General features: G+C 38.9%; 2 protein-coding genes across 4 annotated transcripts; both read right to left on the bottom strand.

Moving 5' to 3' along the window:
• Positions 1–1847: 1847 nt before the first annotated feature.
• prpf31 (PRP31 pre-mRNA processing factor 31 homolog (yeast)) lies at positions 1848–7470 on the bottom strand. Of its 2 annotated transcripts, XM_059508064.1 has the most exons (14): positions 7329–7470; positions 7012–7224; positions 5859–5919; positions 5686–5769; positions 5478–5575; positions 5190–5296; positions 4777–4946; positions 4361–4518; positions 4179–4268; positions 3911–4038; positions 3176–3248; positions 2949–3077; positions 2517–2615; positions 1848–2305 (listed from the first exon to the last, which is right to left on the bottom strand). In XM_059508064.1, the coding sequence occupies exons 2-14, from the start codon at positions 7222–7224 to the stop codon at positions 2186–2188; spliced, it is 1530 nt and encodes a 509-aa protein (XP_059364047.1). In that variant the 5' UTR covers positions 7329–7470; the 3' UTR covers positions 1848–2185. The 2 variants fall into 2 exon arrangements, with proteins under 2 accessions (XP_059364047.1, XP_059364048.1); XM_059508065.1 differs by lacking the exon at positions 2517–2615.
• A 666-nt stretch (positions 7471–8136) lies between these two features.
• On the bottom strand, positions 8137–25531 carry LOC132103176 (uncharacterized). 2 transcript variants are annotated; one of them, XM_059508062.1, is made up of 16 exons: positions 24655–25531; positions 22559–22692; positions 22247–22391; positions 22045–22115; positions 21544–21662; positions 20993–21080; positions 20430–20578; positions 20216–20300; positions 19655–19776; positions 19189–19338; positions 11159–17522; positions 10921–11084; positions 10490–10623; positions 9810–10147; positions 9635–9713; positions 8137–9503 (listed from the first exon to the last, which is right to left on the bottom strand). In XM_059508062.1, exons 1-16 carry the CDS (start codon positions 24740–24742, stop codon positions 9376–9378), a joined length of 8358 nt encoding a protein of 2785 aa, XP_059364045.1. In that variant the 5' UTR covers positions 24743–25531; the 3' UTR covers positions 8137–9375. The 2 variants fall into 2 exon arrangements, with proteins under 2 accessions (XP_059364045.1, XP_059364044.1); XM_059508061.1 differs by having other exon boundaries at positions 10490–10626; positions 24655–25530.
• Between the last annotated feature and the right edge of the window lie 445 nt (positions 25532–25976).

Raw genomic sequence — 25976 nt, 5'->3', positions numbered from 1 at the left:
GAAATCAACTTTTTGTTGATATTCTATTTACATGACCAGCACCTATATATATATATATATATATATATATATATATATATATATATATATATATATATATATATATGTGTGTGTATATATGTATATAACCAATACAAATATGCATATGTAAATGATAATATACATCCAGCAGTTGCAACCGGACTGAGCAAACAATAGTCTAACTCAGTGGTTCCCAACCTTTTTCAACTCGCGGCCCACACAACCACACACGTTTGCGCGGCCCACTTCAAAAAAATTAACTGACCCCGCTATTGTTGGGTTAATAACTAAGTTACTCAGAAGCTAGATTGTTAACTGTAGCCTATTTATTGAATGAACTAGGGCTGTGCGATATGGACAAAAAAAACTATCGCGATTTCTTTGATCAATTTTGCGATTGTGACACACACCGATATGCTTTTACAGTCATAAATGCATTCAGGATTAATTTGAAACATATTTCCAAAAGAAAACCAATTAGAGCTTTATCAAAAAGCTTTATCTGCGCGGAAAGTGTACGTAGCCTACTTAAAACGTGTCTCCTCTCACTTAAACTGCGTCCTGTGCACTCACAATTCTCTCTATGCTCATGTGTTAGATTTTAATTATTTTCGCACGTTTTTATTTCTAGCCTTTTGCCGCGTGCAGTGTGAACGCTCTGATCCGTTAACATGGGCTCAGAAAAAAGGCGCATCACAGACAGTGTGTGAACCTGGAGTTAGGCATATGCCCAGTCTGTTCTGTTCTCGCGCTAGGCGCAATTCATTCTGATTGGATCAGATAGCATACTACGGGAGGTCAGGGCCGCGGAAAATCGTGCTATAAAGCGATTTAGAAATCGCGCACGCTCAAATCGTGATTTTATGACGATTTCTTTTAATCGCACAGCCCTAGAATGGACTTGAAATGAACAGAAAAGAATTGGCGGCCCACCTGCAATACCACCGCGACCCACTAGGGGGCCGCGGACCACAGGTTGAAAACCACTGGTCTAACTGTTCATTACCCCTGCCAAGTAAACACATTAAATGGATCAAAAATATTTTTGAGTTTAATTTTATATCATGTGAGAACACTACAAGATTGATTACCAGAGGCAAGAGTCAAACATGCAATTAAGTTTGCATACTGACATAATAATAGACAAGTCTGCAATTGACTAACAAAAGGTGTATAATAAAGCATATTATTAAAAAGATCATATCTTGATCATTATTTTTCATTTTGTGATTTAAAAATGAGCAGTGCACCACTTCCTGTCAATTCATCTTGAATGTGATTCTCATTAAAAGAAATCCACCAAGATATGGTGATCCTTAGTCTATCGCTGTGAAAATATCACATAATTATTAGAATTCATTTAAAATATATTACGTAACGATGAAGTGTGGCATAACAGGATAAAAGTGACACCAGAATTTCCTTAAATACATAATTTTCTTAGTTAAAATACCTTTGTTTTGCAATAATTTATTGCCACAATCCATCCTACAATACAAAGAGTGGAAAGCAATTCAGGTGACAACCAGAAAACATTTACTTGAGGAACATTTTTATTTTAAGTCCTTTTTATTTGAGCATATTATGTCCTTTAATTTTGCATATGTCGTTTTAAGATCTTAATTTCATGAAAGCATTTCAAAAATGTGACAAGATCGGGTCTTCTCTGATATGAAAGTTATTGAAATGCTTGCAGTCAAATACATTCTGTTCAAGCATGCATACCAACCTAAACTATATGAAATCCTCAGAGACAAAGCATGCATCACACAGAGAAAATAACAGGCAGCTTTGAACTAAAATGAAAAAGGACTGGAGACAATGAATGTGTGCTAGATGAACAACTTTATTCAAAGTGTTGTCTAAAGTTACTGAAATTAAAAAACTGGCATTTACTCTTCGTTATATATATATACAGACAACACACAATTCCTTTGTATACGTTTTAAAAGATCAAAATTAACAAAAACCAAAATCCTCTCCCTCTTCATCTCTGAACAGAAAGAGGATTTCAAGCCATGTGTCCTGGTGCTGTCCTCATAATGTCACTATTCCCACACAAGTCCATCTGTGTGGGTGTGTGATAGAGTATAAATTAACAGCTGAAGTGTGAATCAGACCATGGCTGTCGATTTATGTGGTTTCTTTCGTCTGACACAATGCCTCACACTTTATCCTCCTTCTCGTGCTTAACCTTGAGGAACTCGGCCATGTTGGAAAAATATTTCTGATTGGCTTCAGCCACCTTCTTCTCTGCAGCCTGTGGGTTCACAATCTCCAGCCCCTGAAAGAGACAAGACAGTGCACAGACTGTTAACTAACAAATCAACCAAACAAACCACAGCTGTCAGTCAGTGATTCAGCAAGGGAACCAAACAGAAATCAACTGTACTGGAACACGAGAAAACAATCTGCACATGAAGGCTGTAACCTCTGCACCCTGGAGGCAGGAAAAGAATGGCAAAAATAATCCATTTTCAAATAAGATTGTGTACCTGTAAAGGAGTGAAGGCCACACTGGAGCTGGTTCCAGAAGATCGGTCTCTGACAGTGGACTTCCCACCGTACGTCATGCTCTGCTTCTGCAGGGTTCGCTACAGTAACAAAACAGTCATAAGACCATATGGAAATACTCATTATTTAGCAATGCAAAATAATTATATTGATCAAATTTACATTACTGTTCAGAAGTTTCGGGTCAGTTTTTAAAGAAATTCATGCTTTTTTTTTTAATTTTTAAAAGACTGATAAAAGTTATATTTCAAATAAATTGTTATTTTATACTTCCTATTCCTCAAATAATCCTGAAATATAAAAAAACAAGGTTTCCATAACCGTTTTCCACACTGATAAGAAATGTTGCTTGAGCATCAAATCAGCATATTAGAATACTTTCATATCACTCATGCTACAGTAAGCAAGCATACCTGTAAGGACTTGGATATTCTGGCCTTGGTGGAGTTGTTGACCTGAGCTTGTCTGACCCTGCCGCTACCAGACTTTCCCAGTTGACCAAGACTGAAGCCCAGATCCTCCTGATAAGCATCATCCTCGATCTTACAGGGGAGACAGACAGTTTATAATCTGAATTAATCTATGCAATTAAAAACAAAAAGCCATGCTTATGGAGCAATACTGACAGAGGTCAACTAACCTCTGCAAATGTCATTCTGTTGGCATGTTTTCTGATTTCTGTCAGACCCAGCCTCTCTTTCATCTTACGATACCTGAGAGTATAAAAAAAAAAGAATGGCAAGTTAATGCAATGTAAAAACACATTTTTTTTCAAAGTCATCAAAACAAAAATGATTGCAGTAGGTTTTACAAGAAAATACTATTTCAGTCTTTCTACTTCAAAATTTCACATACAATTCCATGTGTTCAAATTTCACTAATTTTATTTGTCGATTCAAAAAAATTATTTTTTCATTATTTTTTTTATTGTGTGTGCTTACACCTTTCTAATTTATTTTGCTTAATTGTCAATATCTAAATGCAAATTCTGAAATAGTCAAAGTCATTTAAGAATTAATTACGTAATATAAACAAAAATGGATATTTTTTGTACTTCCCTTTTATTTTATTTTTTATTTTTTTTGCTTGTCAATATTGAATAGTCAATGCAATTTGTTCTGCTTTTTTTTAGATGAAATACAAAATGAATTAATAAGAATGAGTGAATATATAATACAACAAAAATTACAACAAAAAAAAATTATATGTATTTTTTTTGTTTTATGTACTTCCCCTTATTTATTTGTTTTAAAATAATTTCAAAAACAATTTCTGTTACAAAAAAAAATTATGAAATGATTCATGAAATGGAAGTTTGTGGCATGCTTCATTAGATTGACAAGGACCCATGATTCCCACCCTCTACAGGCCTCACCTTCTTCCTCCTCTCTTCTTTCTCTGTCCGTCTAGGGGAGCTGGAAGAGGCTTCACCTGCTTGACTGGTGGGGGCTCCTGCCATTTATCAAACTTTCGCTCGATCTCTTCCTTCAAGTCATAGCCAACCTGTGTATAAACAAGTTAATCAAGGCAAAGTACTATAGTGCTTCTAAAGATTTTTAACAGCAAATACAGTCTAACTTTATCATCTGAAGTGAGTGAACTCTAAACCATACAGTGGTGTAGAGCATGATGAAACCACTGACCTTGCCAACTGCACTCTCATGAAAACTGTCCACACGGGCAGCCAGAGTGCATTTAGCTGCAACCAGACGAGCTGCTTTTCTCCTCAGATCCTGGAAACAGAGAAAAACTCATGATATTCTGAATCAAAATGATCAAATTAAAGCAAGGAAAAATAAGTGAAAGCAAAAAGGTTGCTGCTCACTGGAGGCAGAGACTGCACTACGTCACAGTGGTAGATGTAGCCTGTGTGGGGGAGCAGGGATGTGCTGCTGAATCCAGACAGAGTCCTCCGTTGAGCTCCAAGCAACATCAGATTACACGCAGGCATCTTGGACAGGTTAGTCAGCCCCCCAGCAACACCTGAAATGATGGGGAGGGGGGTTACATGTTGTAAGGGAAACAAAATGAAAGGATCTTTACAGTAGCACCTAATTTTATTGTGATCATCAGGCATAAGTGAATATTTCACCCAAACAAAAATATAAATATATATATATATATATATATATATTTTTTAAAACCTTTTGTGTCTCACAGTCATGCGAGTTTGGAACATGTAAATAACAGAACTGTAATTTTTGGGTAATTGTCCTTTTAATTCAGCAGTCTTGTTCTCACCCATAATCTTGGCAGCAGTTGAAGCTCCGACAATTATTGAAAGATTTGGAGCAATAAATGACATCCTGGATTCCACATATTCATAGATCCTGTGTTTTGATTGGTTGAGCTCAAGGGCCATGTCACATGCCTCCTCCAGTCGCTGAAGCTCATCATCACCAAGCATCGTTCTGCCAAAACCCAACCATTTAATCAGAAAACCAAGCAAAATTGTATTGCTGTTCAAATGTTGGGGTTGATCTGATTTGTAATATTTTTGAAGGTCTCTGATGATGGTCTGAAGGTCCGTTCATTTCATTTATTTCAAAAACAAAAATCCCACTAGCTCCAAACCTTTAAACATAAGACTTGAACAAAAAAACAAAAACAAGGATCTCTTCCTGTAATCAAACCAAATAAATCTGCTCGCTCACCCTTGTGTGGTCGAGGCTGTGACACTGACCACCATGATAGTAGCATTAGTCAGGATCTGCTGGAGGGTCTCATTATTTTTGCATTTCTCTAGACTGTTGCCCAGCTCCTGAAGACACACAAACACATTAACTTATATAACACACACATGAGAATTTATCTTCAATTCTCATTAATAAAAAAAAAAAACAAATGATCAGATGATGTAAATCATATGAAGGTAACATTTCGCATGAATAGGCTACTCAAAAGTGCTCAGACCATCATATTTTTCAAATTAATCTTCATACCTTAACAGTTCTGATATAGTCTAATGCGTTTGGCACCAGAGACTCCAGTTCAGGAAACCTTTTGGAGTACTTGTCACGGACAAACTTGTGAATGATATCTGATGGGGAAATGACAATGTTATAGTGCTTGATAAGTGATATACAAATCTTGTAATTTGACAAATAGTTTGCATATAAAATATTATATATAATATAATATTAAACTCACTGAGTTCATTGTCAATTTCCACTGTGAGATTGTTGGCAGCGACGATGAGTCTGTACTCAGGGTCTGCTTCAACAGGTCCAGACACTGAAGAGAGTGGGGGAAAAAAAAACATGTTATATATGGAAAATTTATATTTACACACATTTCGGAAAAATTAGATGGATGTTACTCACCTTCTGAATTTTTACGTTGATTTCCAACATAATGACCGATTTTATCCATGATTTCAGAAAACTGTACAAAGTCGAGAAGTTTGCAATAAGTTAGTGTAACGTTTAACCTTGTGCGGCCCTCATTTGGGAGTCACACTCAGGGTCTTCACAGTCAAAAGTGACCGGACACCTGAAATGTAACTTTTTTACCCCCCAGTATGATTACAATCAAACCTGAACATAATGTTAGAAAGAGAACACAAGTAATCATTTAACATTTTTTGCTTTAGAATTTAATAAAAAAAATGCAATTCATTCAAATATAACAGTTTATGTAAACATTTTGCAATGAACATGTCTATTATTGTAAAATGTCAATGACCTAACAAAAGGAAGGAATAGTAATCAAAATGAAACATCAATAACAAAAACAAGCTCAAATAACAGGAATGGTGCAAAGGACCAAGGCTGAGTTTCTAAGTGCACTGACAAACCTAAGAGGCAGTGCTTGCTTCTCATTGTTGTTTTACAGACAGCAGGTCATAGGTGTGTTTGTGTGTACGCACGCGCATGTTCTTTTGTGTTTGTGTGTGCTTGCGTGCGAGATGATTTAGAGGGTCATAGCTTAACTGCTGTTAGATTTTTCTGCATTATGACTAAATTATTGAATGAATTTCACATTCTCAAAACTTCGCTCTGTGTTACAGACACAGTAGTTCATAGGTGTCTATGTGTAATTATGTGTGTGTGTGTGTGTGCATCTGTGTGTGATTGGATGTGTCAATATCAGACTCTTGATGTTTAATAGTGTCATGCCTTCACTACTGTGCACTTTTTTCACAGTTTTGTGATCGATTTGTAGATTGTGTACATAAATATTCTCTGAATTGTTGTGTTTTTGTCTATTTCCCATTCATGGCCGGAAGACCTTGACTGTTACTATTTTTTTTTTACGCCCACTTAGACTGTTCGAATCATTCTCTCAATTTTTTTGTGTATTCACACCCGAAATGTCATAAACGTCACCACATTTCATGTCATTCCGATGAAGCTGTGATTTTTAAAAATTTAAAATGTAAGATATTCCGGTCAGAAATGACCGAAGACCCCACAAGGGTTAAGGGAGACGGTACTTATTACAATCCATTCAGAGATAATGAAGTCAAAAACTCACTGGCTTGCTGTGTCGTAGTTTTGCTATGGATGTGACGCTCTCCGTCCCACTGTAATCCACCTCCATCTCCTCCGGTATGTCCTCCAGACCCCCATCGGCTTGATTCTCCCCGGGTTCCCCATCACTCTCAGCCCCTTCTCCAGCGGGATACAGCCCGTCCTCTTCTTCTCCTGCCTCCTCCAAGTCGGCAAGCAATTCGTCTGCCAGAGACATCTACGAACAGAGCGAGCAAATACACGCGAATTACATCAAAACACCGTTGATTTGCTGAACGAGGTTTTTAAAATAGTTTTCAGGTTAAATGTGATTAAACTTACATTTCCAGAGCGCCTCTTTTCTTCTCACTTCAATAAAAAATAACAATACCCAACAACATGCAACGATACACTAACGCACAGTACCAACCAATGCTGAAGTCGCAGGTTAAATGCGTCATGTTTTACAGCAAAGGCTTATGGGAAATGTGTTCAGGAACACCCCCTTTTTTACTGTCTATGTTTTTTACAGTCTATGGAACGCACACATGAAAAAATAATAATAATTTGCTTATGGTATGGTATTAATTAATCAAATGTCGTTTTTGCACACAAAAGGCAACACTGGGAATTGTAAAAATGTGTGTAACCACGCAATTTTCAAGCAATAAACATTAAACCATAGACTGCATGCATTAAACTAATATTGAAGGGATGAACATGGTTAAGAATTCAGTTTGTGCAAAGTTTGAACGAAACAGAAAATATTATATTTTTGTTATCATGGCATAAAATAAATGCCACAATTTTTGTATATATCCTTTTTGTCTGTAACTTTTTTTTATTTCAATTCGGAAAATATAAGGTAAGGGTTGCATGTGACAAAGCCAATACTATTTAAATAATAATAACAATCTTTTAAAATTTATTGTTTTTAAATACTTTTGACCAACCTTTACTACTAAATTTCTAGTAGATATTAGGTCAAACTAAAATAAACATGGGATTTATGCTTCATGGGACAGTGTAAAGTATTATGGATTTCGCTAAGGAGTTCTACTTCATTTTATGCCAGGTAAAGCTGTATTGTGGAAAAATGCACTAAAATAATGCAAAACAATGTTAGTAAAGTAAAATGTTGAACAGAAGATATTATAAGACAGAACAATTTATTTTCATCAAACAGTTCAATAAATGTTCCACAGTTTCCATGTTATTTTCACTCCTTCAGCTTCTTACAGAATAATATGAATCCTCTAAATGAAACAGATGCTGAACGTGATGTTATGATCTGGACTACCTCAGTCAGACATTTGCATGAACGATAAGATAAAAACTAAAAATGAATAAATAAGTCAATTAGTAGTTATGTATGCTAATTTCTCTTTTTCCATGCCAAGCAATAATTACTGCTTCGAAATAAAGTAAGGGCTAATGTTAAATACATTATTAGAAAATAACACCTGTGTAGAGACACATCCTATGACAACTAGATACAGACTGACATCTAGAAATAGCTAAATTAGAGGAAACATTTCAAAGTCTTTGTACCTATGCAAAGATATGTTTGTTAGGATTAAATGGAAAATAACATGAATTGAAAATAATTTGATACAAACTAAATATACAATATACATAAACTTCTGAAGTAACTTAGGCCAACAAACAAACAAATATTAAAAATAAAAAACAAATGCAGAATAAATAAACAAAGAAATTAGATACAGAAATAAATAACATTTGCAATAAAAAATACAGTATTAAACATGACAGTCAGTTGCAGTTGTGTTTTTTCGTGCATTCTAAGAATACATTTAAAATAAATGTTTTCAAAATGAGTTTGTATTCTGTTGCAATTTAATATTTAGTTTGTACAAATGCTAAATGAGAACTGCACTGCTGTGATTTGGAAAAAGATGATTTTCTCCTCAACCACAAACTACAAGAACGTCTGACTGCAATGAGAACAAATTTACCATGTCGATATTTCTAAGCTCACAACTAGACAGGTACTGGTCAAAGAAAGTGCTCCCCTTCATTCAAAGGGAGTAAAATACAAACATACCTCAAGAAGCCATGAAAATAGAACAGTTAAGCTGGTACATAATAAGACTCCCATTGCATAGCCGAAAAGTACATGTCAGATTTTACATAACTCCAAGGATTTTGGCTGTTTGGAAGGTACTTTCTATGTGTGGATCAACCACTACAAATGGTGCAGTGAGTAAAACCTGGACTGCCTCCAGCCTTTTGAAACGGGAGTCCTTCTTTTTCTTGCAGTTAAAAAAATAACCTCCAGGAGTCGTCATAGTTACCGATGACAATGGGGGCCACTCATTCACTCCAGGGGCGTACAATCTGTCCAGGTGTTCATGGGAACTGTAGTATGTCACACTAAATGTGGGTCATTGGCAGGGCTCACTGTAAACCTTGATGATGAGCCGGAAGTTACTCCAGTTGGAGATCTTGCCTTCACTACATGGTCTTTACTTTTTGATGCCTTGTGGTTGCCTGATCCTGAAAAAAAAGCCATTAATCAGGACAGAAGACAAAAAATGTGACCTTAGAAGTTTGTACAATCACAGGTTTTGCATTTGCTCTTTGCAAATAAGGCCAAAATGATCATATCTTCTGCTGAATACACTTACCAAAACCATCAGTGTTGGGGGGCTTTCCTTGGGGAGATGAACTATTAGATCCAGAGCTCAGTTCATTGGTTGGAGTTTCCTGGCAGATAGAGAGAAGTAACAAACCAGATGATGTTTAAACATGTGAAATTGCAACTGAAGGCACTTTTCTGTATAAACAATACCCTTGATATACCTGATCAAAAAGATAGACTGTGACATCATCAAAAAATGACACATTCCTCCCACGGTCACGGTTCTCTTTGTCCACGGGTTCCTTTGGTGATTTCAGCAAGCTGCGCAAACCCACTCTCTTGTCAACATCTGTTTCTGTGACAACGATGACGCGCCTGGGAGACTCATCCTCCTGTTCCTCTTCATCATCTTCATCTGGATCGCTACCTGTTGAAGCAATCCTCCTCCTTCCCCCTCTGTGCTCTCCCCCTTCCCAGAATCCTCCTCCTTTGGCATTTGGTGAGAGAGGAAGAGAAAGAGCGAGCGGAGGGAGGGATAAGGAGAGACGGGCCTGCTTAGCTGAAATGAAATGATGGTACAGATGAAGAGATGAAAGATAAACATAGAAGAAAATGGTGTTATATATGTGTGTGTGTATATATATATATATATATAGATATATATATATATATAGATATAAAGAGAGAGAGACTGTTATAAAAGTATTTACATAATATATCAATTATATACTGGCCATTTTTTTTCTGTTTGGAATTTCAACTATCAACCCCTCATTATGATTCAGAGACTAATGTGATAAAAACTGGATAATTAGCCAAATTGTTCAATTAAAATAGAATAATCTTTAAAATATCAACTTTTTCAAGTTCTTTGGTTTTATTTTATGAGTGTTCACAGTACCTTTCATAGCTTGATTTGCAGCTAGCAGTGAAGGTGTAACCTCAGGCTGTTCAAGCACAGTAATTCCTTCTGTCTTTGCTTCAGCAGATTCACTCACAGGCACAGAAGGAGAGGAGGGTGGGGTCTCCTCTTTACTGCTAAGATAAATCATTTACACTAAGATGAAGTCTGTTTATTTATTTTTTTACCTTCTTTAACCAAGAAATGCATTCAGTTAAAATTGATTTAAAGGCAAAGACTGTGGTTACATTAAATGCCAAGATGACATCACATTCTCTACAGGTTCATATTTATTAAATTTAGAATATAAGGGATATTATATTATTACTCTTAAAATAGTATTAAATAGATATATTATCTCTCTCTTAGAATATTGCTGTTTTATTCATCACTTCATCTATTTTCGTAGTATTTCTGGAGCATAACCACACCTCTCATTTTCTTGGAAATCTTTGTTTGCAACATTTTCTTCAGAGGATGAAGTGCTAGAGGCTCCCCAAGGGTGCAGAATCACACTGTCACTAACTGCAGATCCCCACAGGACATTAGCTTTAACATTTTCACTGAGAGAGTACTGGAGTCTTTCCTCACAAACCTAAAAAAAGACAAAGAAAATTTCAGAAATAGCAGAGCATCAATAGAGTACAGGTCATAGTAGTTTTTACTCACCTGCATCATCAGTCCATTTTTTGCCTGTATTTTTGAAAGAGACCTCTGCCCTTTGGAACCATCTGCAGAATTGCATGGTGAGAGAGATGTTGGCACGAGCTGCCCCGTTCTCTTTTCCACTGACTGCTGAGCTTCTCCAGGGAAATTTGGAGAAATGTTTTCATATTGCTCTGACTGTTGCAAGACAACCGTGGTACTTTTCGATATCCCGTCAACTTCCTCTTTTAGCTCTACTCTAATCTTCCTCTCTGCATCTGCTGAGTCATGATGATTTATTATGCCACCAGCAGCACTAGTTCTTTGCTCTGGATTTCTCTTCAAAGATTCAAGCAGATCTAAGTTTCCTAAAAACAGATCTCCAAGGGTCTCTTCATCTCCAGAAATGCAGCACAGTTGCTCCAGTTTTTCAAAATCCTCTAGAGGCTCCTCATCCATGTCCTTCCAATCAGAGATCAACAACTCAGGGATGGAGTTCAGCGAACACTGGGAGAGAGGTGGATGGGCTACATTCTTGAACAGGCTATTTTTGTCATCCACAGCCTTTGATTCTGGGTGAATGTGGTTTTCTTTTACGAGAGATGTGTGCAGTTTTTCTCCCAGGTTTGCGGTGATACCTTTGCTGTGTGTGGTGGTACTGGTGGCAAGTTCTTCAAAAGACTGATCTAAACAGTTAACATCATCAGAAGAGTCAGACAGCTCTTCATGTCCTTTATTAGATGTTTGATCTGCAGCACAGAACGGACTTGAACTGGTCTTGATTTTTATGTGGTGTACTGTATTCGGGAACGTACTTGGGCCTTGGCACTTACCCACTCCTGCACATGGGGAAGCAGCACATTCAGAAAGCTCCATTGAAATTAGTGCAGGGGCTGAACACTGAACGTTGCTACTATGAATCTTACATGGCTCTGGATCAGTGCTAATGGTGAGATTTGGGCAAGATGGAGAATCTGATCTTCCTTTCTCAAAAAATACATCACTGATTGTGGCAGGACAGTCAACATTACGTCTAATAGTTTCTGTACTGAGACACTCTGGATACAGTGAAATGATGTGAGAACTATCACCTAAGTCAGTGGTTGAGTTTGACATATCTATTGTGCAGGTTTGATGGTCTTCAAGGGCTGCAACCAACGTTTTGCTTGCTTCAGTTTTGGGTGTCTGTGTGGCTTCGGTTTGGTCCATTTGTACATTGTTATTATGAGTAGAAAGAGATTCTTTGTGACATTGTAGAGGTTTCAACTCATCAGTTGAAGCATTTGTAATAGAAAATGAGGAAGAGTGAGTAATACAACCTCTTACACCCACTATGTTTTCGTGACTATCAAACTCTTTATTATCTTTGTCCCCAAACAATTCACCTCCCACATAATTTTGTAAACATGTCTGGATATCAATCACCACCTCAACAGGTCTGTGTTGTACAGGTGCCTCCAGTTCTGGATTCTCCAGATTCTCAGCTTCCATCTTTATATTGCTAGAATAGCACTCTGGTGTTCTATTTTCCATGTCTGGATTTTCCATGTTCTCCTCTTGCTGAAAGTCGAGCCTTTCTACAAGTGCCTGCGGAGTTTCCTTTGCCCCACTAGAAAGGATCTCATGTGGTGGATAATCAGCCCGTCCTAGCTTCTCGTCATTAAATGCATCTTCACATATTCTCTGAGTAGAGGGATGTGACTCACTATCTGCAAGTTCATCATTTGCTTCAGATTCCCAAAATTCATGACTCACCATTAAATGTTCCTCCTCCCCCCAGGCCTTTTTTCCAAAATTTGGGAAGAGCTCTGATCCAAGCCCTGCTTCTGGTGTCTGAGCTTCAGCTGCAGCCCACTGGTCATTTTCTACAGGCCAAAGGTGAAGTTCTCCCTGCTTAAATGTTTGGCAGCTGAATTCCCCTCTCATATTTACCTCCGTACTGTAATCTTCCTCAAGGGCATTCCACAACTCCTTCTCTTTCAGTTCAAGACCCACTGAGGCACCTCTGCTGAATTCATCAGAATGTTCATCTTTTGAGATCTCCATACTGCTGGCATTCTCATCTGCAGCACTTTGGGGGGATTCCTTGACAGTGAAGCAGAGCTCCCCTATAGCTAGCTGACTCTCAGACCTCTCCTTTGCCTGTTCATCCTCACACTCTTCTAAATATGAGAGGTTTCTCAAGCCTAGTTCATTTGCATCTGCATCTTGGATATCAAGCTTACCCTTCTCTTCTCCTGTAGATTGTTCAGCTTTTGCCTCAGACCAGATGAATTGGTTCAAGCCGCATTTGGTGTCATCATTGCTGAGTTCTGTGTTTATATCAGGGCTGGTGATGCATTTCGAATAATCAGATTGAAAGCTGTAAAACTGTGATAACCTGGATTTACTTTTGTCTGATGACTGTTCATCAATTGGGAATTCAGGTGATGTACAACGTTCCTCTTTATTTTCCGCTGTTTGCAAATATGAACAATGTTCGATGAGTTGTTGTTGACAAACTGGTCCAGAAATGGGTTTTTGAGGCTCTGAGACCATGTCAGCGAGCAGTCTAGGATCTGTAGCACCTGAATCGTGAAGCATTCTTTCTTTCGAAAATGTGTGAGACATGAACAGCTCAGTATTTTTAACTAAAGAGGAGTTTTGGATGTGAAGGTAGCCGTTGCTGAATGGAACGCCCTTATTTGACTCACCCTGTCCATTGGAGAAAAACCTGGCAATAAACTCAGCATTGCATTCGCTCTGAGAATCTCCTGAAATGACAACACCTTGTTTGAAACCCTTCTCTACATCAGCTCTCTCATTCAAACCCCACAATCCCTGCATATCTTGTTTCATCTCCACTTCCTTTTCTAAATTCTCCAGTAGTCCTTCATCCTCAATCTTTTCCTCAATTCCCATCAATATTCCTCGCTCTCCTGTTTGAACGCTACCTGGACGAGAAGGGCCAAGTACATCGTTGCCTCTTCTGCTTAAACCCTCTCCACCTTCCCAGTCACTGTCAGAGAAGTAAGCTGAATCCCGATGTGGTGTTTCAGTTCCCAGGGCTCTCCATCCACTGTTTCCTCCACCCAACCAGGAATCTCCCGGTGTGAGGCAGTCCAGTGAACTAGAGGTCAAAGGTGACAATAGAGAATCTGTGGGGGTCATGGTGGAAAGTGACTGATCAGAGTTGGGTTCATGAACCATAGGAGAATAGAATGCATCTGTGCTTGATTCATTCAAGGAGAATGAAGAGTCACTTGGAAGTATTGGCTCTTTTTCCATTTTCATGTCTTTATCATGACACCCAGTCCTTGAACTAGTGTCCTTGTCAGGCAAAGCGGTTTGTTCAAGGGATTTAGAGGATGTCTCCATTTGCAAGTTGGCTGTGGGGCAGTCTTGACTCACATCTGAATTGTATTCCCTCTCCTTTGTAGGGCTTGGGCCACCTGCAGAATTACTCTTTTGTGAAGGATCAAGGAAAGTTGATTCATTTGGCCTCTGGTTTAGATGTTCTGGCAGTTTCTCACTGTGTACATTTTCAAATGTTGCATTTGATGTCATCACCTCAATTTCAGTTGAAACACTGTGAATGTTTTTCTTTGTTAGTTCTTTTGGCTGCATAAACATGCTCTTCAAATAATTTTCATCTACACTTCCAATTTGTGTATCATCAGTGATTTGATTTTTGTCACAACTCAGTGTACCATTAACATTATGCATATTTCTGGGTTCTACTGGACCATCACTTACACATTCATGCTGATTGTGAGACACTTGAGAATTATGGTTCTCTTTTATAATGGGCGATATCTGCTCCGATAGAGGCCCATTTTTAGGCAGTACTTCTGAGGAAGAAAAATCATTAAGGGGATGTTTCTCCAGCTCCATTTCAGGTGAAAAGTGACTGACTGGAGTTAATTTCTGAGCTGATTCAAGATTTTGTAAATCAGATGCAATCTGAAGTACTGGAATTTCTGGACGCATAGCAACTTTTATTTCACTCCTTTTAGCCCGCTTGGTGACTTGAGCATAAATTGCTTCTTTTGTGTCACCTGGCGGCTTTCCTGCTCTTTCTTTTTCTGATTCAAACTGTATTGTCTGAGACAATTCTGGGTCAATGCATATTGACTCATACTCAGGAGACAATGGAGTAGGTGATACACTCTCTTCCTTTTGGCGTTGCCTTGTAATAATTTCAGTCAGAAATGTTTCAGCAGATTGAATCTCCTTCAGAAATTCCTCTCTCGTCATTTCCCCTTTCTTCGGCTCCAGTTCAACACTCTCAATGGATATTTCAGAGAGCCCGAAATGAGACTTCTTCAACCCTGATGAAAAAGCCTCCTCAGCTTCTGCATACACTGGCAAATCTGAGGGATGTGCAAAAGGATGAGGAGTAGTTCCAAATCTGGAAACCGGGGTGCCACCTTCGCCATCATATGCATCCTCACAATCTGACACAGATGTCTCAATCTCTGTAAGGAACAAATCTCTCTTTTTGGTACTGCCTTCATACCCAGGCATGGAGTTTTTTTCTGAGGCCCAAACCTGTGTGGAAGAGTCGAGTTCTGAGAGAAGAGACTGGGATCTCTGCATTCCTTTGTCTTTCCTTCCATCACTTTCTTGTTCCCATAGGCTTTCTCCATCTTTCATGTTCACAGGGTCATTGGAGATCTCAGTCAGAAACAAATGTATGGGAGATTTCCTAGCGGCTGCAACTCGCTCACGTTGCATGACTGCGTCTTCCCTCCATAGGGCCGGCAGGATGGTTGCGAGGCGGGATTGTGTTCGCTTCATTCCCCTTGAGAAAAGCTCAGCCGTAGCTGGATCGGGTTCATCAGCCAGGTTGGTGTGCTGAATTGTTGTGCCACTGCTGGATCTATGTGGTGACATGAAAGGTGAATTGTCATCATCATCTTCATAGACCTTTGAGAGCTCTGGACTAGAGGATGATGTTCTCTCAATTTTTAAAACTGTGGATTGGGATCTAGTCCTTCTGGAGCAGGACTCATTGTCTGTAGTGTATGTCTCTGGACCATCTCTTGAATTATACAAAGACTGAGACCGTGTCATGCCTCTGTCAGCATGTCTCTCATCAGTATGGTCACAGCTTAGTGGGTCTCTTTGTAAGTGCATCACATTGTATCTGGAATATGTCTCTGAATAGTAATTTTGACCCTTTTGGAGTCTATAGTGGGGAGGGAGAGGTGGAGGACAGGTCTGAGGTGGGAGGAACAAGGAGTGACTGCCAGAAGATGGTGGAATAGAAGGAGAGAGTGATGGAGATGGGGGCAGTGTCTGATGAGTGCGATTTAAGCCCAGATGGTCAAAATTGACTTTTGACAGTGAACTTATTAGTAAAGAATCAGAGGTCTCAACTTTACCTGTCGGGAACGAGGATCCAGGGTAGATGTCTAACCCGTATGTTCTTGCGTAACCTAGTGGAGGAACAGGCAGGGGACGTGAGTGTAGATGGCTGCCAGAGGACATGGACATTGAACGAGGTTTAGGCTGGAGAATCGGTGTTTGAGGACCAAGGGACTTTTGGTTTGCTTCTCCAATGTTTATAACAGCGTAATCAGTCACTCGGTTACAGCTCTCCTTACTAAACTCAACCAAGCCAGTGTTTGGAACCATAACCTTTACCTCACTGGATCTGACAGTCTGAGAGGTGCCTCTCACAAAGCCATCTTGCTGATTGAAAGCTGGCCTGTCTTTTCCAGTAGTCCCTGTTTGAAGCTCGACCAGCTCCAGATCCCCAGAACACACCTTTTTTTTTTTAAACGAGCGCCCTTTTCCTAGACTAGGGGACTTATCCTGGGGAGTATGCTCTTCCAGGCGAATGTAATACTCGCTGGCCAGTGAAGGGCTGCGGGCACTGATCACAGGGACGACGGTCGGGGTGTCCAAGGTTTGTCTGTGGCCAGAATTGGGTGTCGTTATTGGTTGAGGAGGAGGAAGTGGTTTGTACCCTCTCCTGCCATGGGCCCTTTCCCAGAAGTATTCAAAGTTTAACCCTTTGCTTGTCTCTGTTACAGTAAGAATGTCATCTAGCTCAGATGTAGGAGAGATCATATTGTCCACAGGGTCCAAAAGTGGAAAGGAGTTTCTGTTTTCTCTGAGGCAGCCATCCTCCCTCCCATACTCTCTCTCCCTCAGAAGTTTGTGTGCGGCTGACTGAAAAGCTGGGGGCCGGAGGGCATCCCAACGTCTTTCAAACGACTCATCACTCTCTCCTCTCCTTCCTTCTCCACTGTCTTCCTCATAATCCTCCTCATCATCATCCCTTCTAGCACTCTTACGACTTCCTTGTTCTGCGGCAAGGAGAGAGGAGAGAAGGAGGAAGACTTTGTTGACCGTTGGCCGCTGGGATGGGGGTAGCCAGCAAGACTGCATGACCTCGTACCTAATGAAACATGCAAAAATAGTTCACATATTAGTATGTGACATGAAATACTACAGTCATGGCCAAAAGTTTTGAGAATTACATAAATATTAGTTTTCAAAAAGTTTGCTGCTAAACTGCTTTTAGATCTTTGTTTCAGTTGTAATTTATCGACAATTACATGACATTTATGCAAAGAGTCAGTATTTGCAGTGTTGGCCCTTCTTTTTCAGGACCTCTGCAATTCGACTGGGCATGCTCTCAATCAACTTCTGGGCAAAATACTGACTGATAGCAACCCATTCTTTCATAATCACTTCTTGGAGTTTGTCAGAATTAGTGGGTTTTTGTTTGTCCACCCGCCTCTTGAGGATTGACCACAAGTTCTCAATGGGATTAAGATCTGGGGAGTTTCCAGGCCATGGACCCAAAATTTCAACATTCTGGTCCCCGAGCCACTTAGTTATCACTTTTGCCTTATGGCACGGTGCTCCATCGTGCTGGAAAATGCATTGTTCTTGAAGTTGCTGTTGGAGGATGTTTTGGTACCATTCTTTATTCATGGCTGTGTTTTTGGGCAGAATTGTGAGTGAGCCCACTCCCTTGGATGAGAAGCAACCCCACACATGAATGCTGTCAGGATGCTTTACTGTTGGCATGACACAGGACTGATGGTAGCGCTCACCTTTTCTTCTCAGGACAACCCAAACAATCGGAAAGGGGCTTCATCGGAGAACATGACTTTGCCCAAGTCCTCAGCAGTTCATTCACTATACTTTCTGCAGAAGGTAAATCTGTCCCTGATGTTTTTTTTGGAGAGAAGTGGCTTCTTTGCTCTCCTTCTTGACAACAGGCCATCTTCCAAAAGTCTTGGCCTCACTGTGCGTGCAGATGCGCTCACACCTGCCTGCTGCCATTCCTGAGCAAGCTCTGCACTGGTGGCACTCCGATCCCGCAGCTGAATCCTCTTTAGGAGACGATCATGGCGCTTGCTGGACTTTCTTGGACGCCCTGAAGCCTTCTTTACAAGAATTGAACCTCTTTCCTTGAAGTTCTTGATGATCCTATAAATTGTTGATTTAGGACCAATCTTATTAGCCACAATATCCTTGCCTGGGAAGCCATTTTTATGCAACGCAATGATGGCTGCACGCGTTTCTTTGCAGGTCACCATGGTTAACAATGGAAGAACAATGATTTCAAGCATCACCCTCCTTTTAACATGCTAAGTCTGCCATTCTAACCCAATCAGCCTGACATAATGATCTCCAGACTTGTGCTCGTCAACATTCTCACCTGAGTTAACAAGACGATTACTGAAATGATCTCAGCAGGTCCTTTAATGACAGCAATGAAATGCAGTGGAAAGGTTTTTTTGGGATTAAGTTCATTTTCATGGCAAAGAAGGACCATGCAATTCATCTGATCACTCTTCATAACATTCTGGAGAATATGCAAATTGCTATTATAAAAACTTAAGCAGCAACTTTTCCAATTTCCAATATTTATGTAATTCTCAAAACCTTTGGCCATGACTGTACATATTTTACTTTATTTAGATTAAATTCATTTTTCTCTCATTTTATTTTTTTATTCTCATTTTTAGTGCAGTTAGACAAAATACACTCACTGAACTCTATTTCTTCAGATAGTGTTTTATCTAATTAAAGCCATTAAAAATACTGACCAATAGTCTGCATGACCGAGTTTGAGGCGAGGTTGAGCCAGAGTGATCTGTCGTTCCCTGATAACAAAGGTGAGAACCTCATCGTCGCTGAGGTGTCTGTGCGGCTGAGCCCCAAATTCAAACAGTTCCCATATCACAACACCCAGAGACCTGTCAGTTGTCACATGAAGGGAAAAAAGTGGTTGAAGTTTAGAAAAAAAAAACAAGCGTAGCACAAGTGATAGATAGACTGGGATAAAATTCTGAAAATGAAACAAGTTGACTCCTCAGAATATAAAGTCAAAATATTATACAGTATTACTAAAGTCTAATTATATTGTATCATATTGTTTTATCAAAGTCCCTTAAACTGTTTTTATAATAATAATAAAAAAGTCCATTACTGTTATTTTTTTATTTATCTGCTATTATTGGTCTTTCCATTTACATTTCCATTATAAACATATTTGTCTATAATTTTCCATACCACACATTGCTGGTTTTGGTTTGATCAGTGACAATCAGATTGCCACGAAACTCCTCCAGAAGTTCAGGGGCAATCCAGCGGAGAGGTATCCACAGTTTGTCTGGTGTTAGATAGTAATCCTCCTGTTTGTGTAAAATATGGAAAACCACATTATCAAAGTTCCTAGTAAAGAGGCTAAGCTGCTCTAAAACCATTATGCATCTATATGCTGATTATGCAATATGAAATATTTGTTTTTAATACTAATAATTATTTTTATTTTTTTTATTGTATTATTTAAATCCCATGCTACGTGTACTGTGTTAACCTAACTGAGACTTGTTATAGAACTTATATATCATTGCTCTTTTTGTTGTTTTTGATTGCTTCCACTGTCCTCATCTGTAAGTCGCTTTGGATAAAAGCGTCTGCTAAATGAATAAATGTAATACTGACAAATCATCTATAGTGAACAGAAAAAAAAATTCTATACTATAAGAAACCCAAAGATACCGACTGATTGAGGTCCTGTTCTATAAAATCTGTGTGAAGTGGAATGACGTTTAGTAATTGTTTAAGTACCTTATACTGATTATGCGAGAGGCCATAGTCTCCAATCCGAACAGTAAGATCTGAAGTGAGGAGACAGTTCCTCAGTGCCAAATCACTGGAGAACACACAGACAAACAAAGAATAGTATCAACATTTTTTGATCAAGCATTTTTTACAAATGCTTTATATCTGTCAGTCACATGATCCTGAACACTTTTAAAGTTAAAGATTTCCTAAGTTTTACCTGTGAATGTAATTGTTCTCATGGAGATGCAAGAGTCCTGAGGTGATCTCATATGCCATTCGTTGTAAGGTCAAGAGGTCTCTGTTTAACAGGTCAGGGGTCATCCCATCAGACTTCATCTGAGCTCTTAAATACCTCTTCAGGTCACCCTGTGGATAAAGACACAAAAATTGAAAATCCAGAAATTTAATTGATACAGAAAATAGGATCAAATTTATAATTAAAAGCATTAAGACAATTTATGATTGCGTAATACACTGGTTTATTTACATTTATTTCAGTCTAATGAGTACACAATGGGCCTTGTTCATGAAACATGCAGAATACTTTTGCAAAAAAATTTTTTAAAAAAAGACACATTCACTATATAATCCAATACATCATGAATTCATTCTTGCATAAATTGCTTCACTGAACTGAATTTGCAGTAATTCATGAATACATCATTAGCTGTATTTCCCTGAACTACCGATAAGAGACAAACACATCATCCAAGGCAGTAATTGTTTTCTCTTAAAAACATTATCTAAAATCGGTCTCAATGTCCAAATCTTGGTTCTCACCAGTTGACAAAACTCCATGACCAGGAGGAAAGGAACGCTCTCACTGCATTGGCCCAAACACTGCAGTATATTTGGATGCTGAAGGCTTCTGTGAGATGAGAAAAACAAATTGATAAATATTAGCTGTGATGTCAAAGTTCTTGTAAACATAAGTTATAAAGGGTTAGAGGGAGAAGAGAAATGGAGATTGCAAATGTAATTAAACTAAAACTTTGGTCTAATAAAGAGATCTATAATTTTTTTAGCATTCCCGGACACATCTGGGCCCAAACACATCATGTGTTTATGTATTCTTGCCCAGCGTTCAAATGAAACCTTCCTAGCCAACACAAGCCATTGTAATGCAAATAAACGAGCACAAAAATAAGGTAATCCAATGCTTGAGTGAGCAATCTGATTGCTAGATAAGTGGGGAAATATAGCCTCAATAAAAAGCAGCAGAAATTTTCATTTCATTTTCACTACTGTAATTTTAAAAAAGCATGGACTAACTAGGAAATACAACAATCAGCAAGACATGATGCCAGCCAGAGCGACCCAGTCTTTCTGACCTGTATGGCTCGGACTCTGCCAGGAACTTCCTCTGCTCCAGAGGACTAGCACTGACCCTCAGCTCCTTCACCACAGCCTGATAGGAGCTGTAGTCACACAGCACTTCAGCCAGTATCACCTACCAGAGACAGATCAAACAGTTATACCAGAGAAAAAAAAAGTTTACTATGCTATATCTGTACAAATGAAAAAGACGAAAAGAAAGAGAAAGTCATAAAAATCATATTTTAAGTGTAATATTTAATAATAATAATACTTGCTTGTGTAGAATGATCAATTTCACCGATATTTACACTCTGAGACACTGATTCAGAAACATCAGTTTCAAGTGCATATACATAATATACAAATTACTTTCTTCCGGTTTTATGTTTACCTGAAACTATAAGAAATTATAATATTACACCTTTACAATTTCTTGGGAACCCCCACCAACATAGGTTTCCATTAGTGTTAGTTACAATTCAAGCTGTTCCTGAGATTAGAAATCTTTTGTTTACCTTCCCAAACCAGCCATTTCCAATCTCTTGCAGGTAGTTGAGAGTGTGCCTTCGGAAACATTGGGAGGTATCTGTGGGTTTCAATAAGACTGTGTTAAAGAGAGTTATAATATATATATAACTGTACATTGACAATTTACTTGTCACTTATGAACATGTTATGGAGTTTGATGTGCATATTTCCCTTAGTAAATGGGTTTACCTGTGCCAGTCGGTAGAATGGGGCAGTTCTTATCCCGCAGTGGAAGAGTGTAGACCTCCGGCAGTGATGGACAGGAGGACAAACTGTCCTCAGGAACAGGGCTGGACGCCCCAGAGCATTCTTCCCCTTCAGCATTATCAAACTCCTGAAAGAGAAAGGTGGAGGAGGGAATATATAAAAAAAGAAGATATTTAACCACCATCAGATGAACAAGAAAACATATGTTTCATGCTGATTCATATTAGTAACACCCACGTTATGCAAAATTCACATACACCTACATGTAAAAAAATACACACTAAAGGGACTTACATTGAATCCCACACCTCCTCTCTTACAGCAAAGGCAGGTGAGAAGCAACAGAACAAAAGAGACCAGCCCAGAGCAGGAGATGAGAATAATCACATAAGGGGGAGGAGAGAGAGAGCTGTCCCGGGACAGAGAGACTGAGGGGAAAAAAAAGAGGGCAGAGTTTTACATATGCAGTCTTAAAAATACGAAGGGATGGATAGATGGATAGATGGATAGATAGATAGATAGATAGATAGATAGATAGATAGATAGATAGATAGATAGATAGATAGAGTTAAAGATAACTTGTAAATATTCCTAACAGGGAAAATCTGAAAAGGGCAGCGTTACATTCAGAAAATAGCACAGGAATCCAATGAAGTGTTTTCATTGCACAAGGGGAGAAAGTACAGAGAAAAGCAGAGGAACTCATAATAGATCACCTTCAGAATGGGTTTCGGGAGGGGTTTGAGAGTTAAAGTTTAAGGGAAGCAAAGGACAGAAAACAGAGAGTCATCATACAAGACATTTATGGTACTCGTCACTATTGAAGAAGAAGGGAAGGTTTTTGGAGTTTTGTTTGGGGGTGGGCCTTTTTTAAGGGAAGGGACTGGATTATTGAAAAAGATTCTTGTTTCTGCAGGGTTGCTGGGTCAAAAGGAAAGGTGCCATACTTGATTTTGTACCTCAATTGGGCCATTTGTTTTAGGAGAGCCATCTGTGGAGAAGAGAAGGTGGGGAGGAGGGCAAGGAGGTTAAATTCCTTTGGCATTGTGATTGCTAAGACAATCCAGTACTAAATTGTATTCAATTGATTTGAAACCTCATTGTTTATTGATCAATGTTAGCACACATGCCATTGCTAGAGAATCTTCACCTCCCTTTTATTTCGCTTTTATTAGCTTTTTTCATTCGCAATAATTAATGTAACTTCTAGAGGCCATGGGCCATGGTTTTCCTAAAATAGCATAGGCACCGCAAAGACATTTTTGGACACATAAGGACTGACAGCAAGGACCTGGTTGAAGCTGGGCAAGGCTGTTTAAAAAGAGTCACAAGCAGTCATTATGGCCTGTTGTGTGAAAACGGTGCAGGTTATTTGAGGTTGTGCCCATTTAAACCTTTAGAAGGTATTTTCAGGAAAATTACATATACATTATATAATATTAATAATTATAACACATAATTATGATTTTTATATTTATTTTTTACAAATAAAAAAGTAATAGATATCTCAAAAGTCAGGAACCTATCTTGCTCTCGTTTAATGGAGAATAGTACAGCTTTATAATTTCAAAATATCACATGATGTCAGAACACTCGAACATTATTTGTGTTGCTAAAGATCAATGCATAGGCTAGTAGTAAAAAAAGTTAAAAGCGTAAATGCATATTACAAATCACAACCACAAATGCCACGTTTGCAATTAATAGTCACGCGTTTTGATTTCAAGAATCACCCTGCGGAATTAGTCTACTTTATCTATATGGAAATGTATAGGCTACTGAGCAGGTAGCAGTGAAAATAAATGAAGGGTAATATTATTCATCTGATAACCTTTTATTGTTCGAGGGACAGTGGCCAGAGTTTGGCAGACACGGACCTGTGCGCAGTTCCCTTCTTTGACCATATGGTTATCCATACTGCATACGAGAACACACAAATAAACACACGGCCCTGTTGGCACATTGTGTTCATGCTACTGCTAAAATAACGCGCGGAATAAAACATCCGACATAATAAAACGCCGCGTGTGATGCAGATCTGCGGACAGCTAAAATAGGTACAAACAGGAAAAACTGCGTTATGTACAAACTATGATTTACCCCAGCCCCATAGGTAAAATAACATAGAGGAGAGATGTTTTTTAGGCCCACAATGAAGAATCAAACATGCGTACCAGAATACCAGCCAGACACCTTTATTATCATCAGTGCGGGATCTACTGGGCTCAATATATAGTGCCAATATGAAACTAGATCTAATAGATATTATTGAATTATGAAATAATAATTAGCGTCGCCACACATGATTTACCCCATCGAGATATATAAAATATTCCAATCAGACTGTCACATTATGCGCATCAATAACGCCGTCTAAACGACACGCTCACCTTCCTTCTGTGGGGCTCCCAGTGCTCTCTCCGGGTTGAAGTACGACATTAGCCCAAGCAGAACAATCACCCAGCACTGCAGTGACATAGTCGCGCGGTCCACGGAACCACCATCCGAGCGACGCGGTCAACGTTCCCCGCCGCGCGTCTGGCTCCCCGCTAATAAAGAAGCGTCCCCTTGTTGTGTAAAGACGATCCTCTCGATTAATCCGCAATTAAACACGGTGTGCACGCTCTTTTGTGTCAGCTTAATCCCACGATCCGCATCCTCAGCGCGCTGTTACTACTATTCCACGCTCATCGAGTCCCATCGGTCGAAAACGGGCAGAAAATACCAGTGAAGTCATTCTATTGGTTCTATATCCGATCCTATATATTGTGTCAGTATCATGTGAGTGGTCCAGCTATGTTTTCTTCCAAGAAACCCCTCTACGTCAGACGCAACCGAGCTTGCGCTATGATCCCTGAGGAGCTGCACGCGCCTCGCGTCGATTTTCGTAGGTAGACGTTGCCTCGCAATCGAACGATTACACCATGCTTTTCGCTCAGGTACCTGCTGTGGGCCAACAAAAGCATTTGTTTGTGAGACTGGAGAGAACGTCAACGCCCCCGTGTCTTTGCTTTGGGTATCATTGCATCAAAATCCCCCTAAATTTTGCTTTGGCTATCACTGCATCAAAATCCCCCTAAATCAGAGCACCTCCACGAGCGGTGACATGATCCGTTTGGGAGGACAGGTACACGGAGCGCGCAGTTGAAGCCTTCCAGTTAATGACATGCAAATCTCTGTCTGTATCTGGAAAAGGCCAAATGTTTTCACCAGAAAGGTTAAAGGTGCCTTAAATACAATTAAATGCCTTAAATACCAACTACTTTTATAATATCATCCTCCAAGCAGTCGGTTTTATTTATTTATTTTTTTTACAAAAACATATTATCTTGGAATAAAAAAAGTGCATATGAATTAATTCACAAAATTATTGCACTTTATAATAAGAACCACCAAGGATAAACAATAGCGACAAATGGCATAAGAAGTATTTCTAGTGGCAGCTTTAGATGGCATTTCCACAATATGTGACTGATACATATTGCACAAAATTGTATATTCTGCTAAATAGTCTATACATCTTTTCTTCACTGTACTTAGCGTCTCCGCACATATTATGTGACATTTTTACAAATACATATCATTGTGGTATAATCTCAGATAAACCTGCCTCTAAACGGTCACATAAAAACAAAATTTAATCGCTTCACATCAGAGTTGGTTGATTGATTGACATGCTAGCTTCCCTGAATATTAATGTAACAACAAACAA

Source organism: Carassius carassius, chromosome 24 (genome assembly GCF_963082965.1).
Source record: "Carassius carassius chromosome 24, fCarCar2.1, whole genome shotgun sequence".
NCBI lineage: Eukaryota > Metazoa > Chordata > Actinopteri > Cypriniformes > Cyprinidae > Carassius > Carassius carassius.
This window is presented reverse-complemented; position numbering and strand designations above follow the sequence as displayed.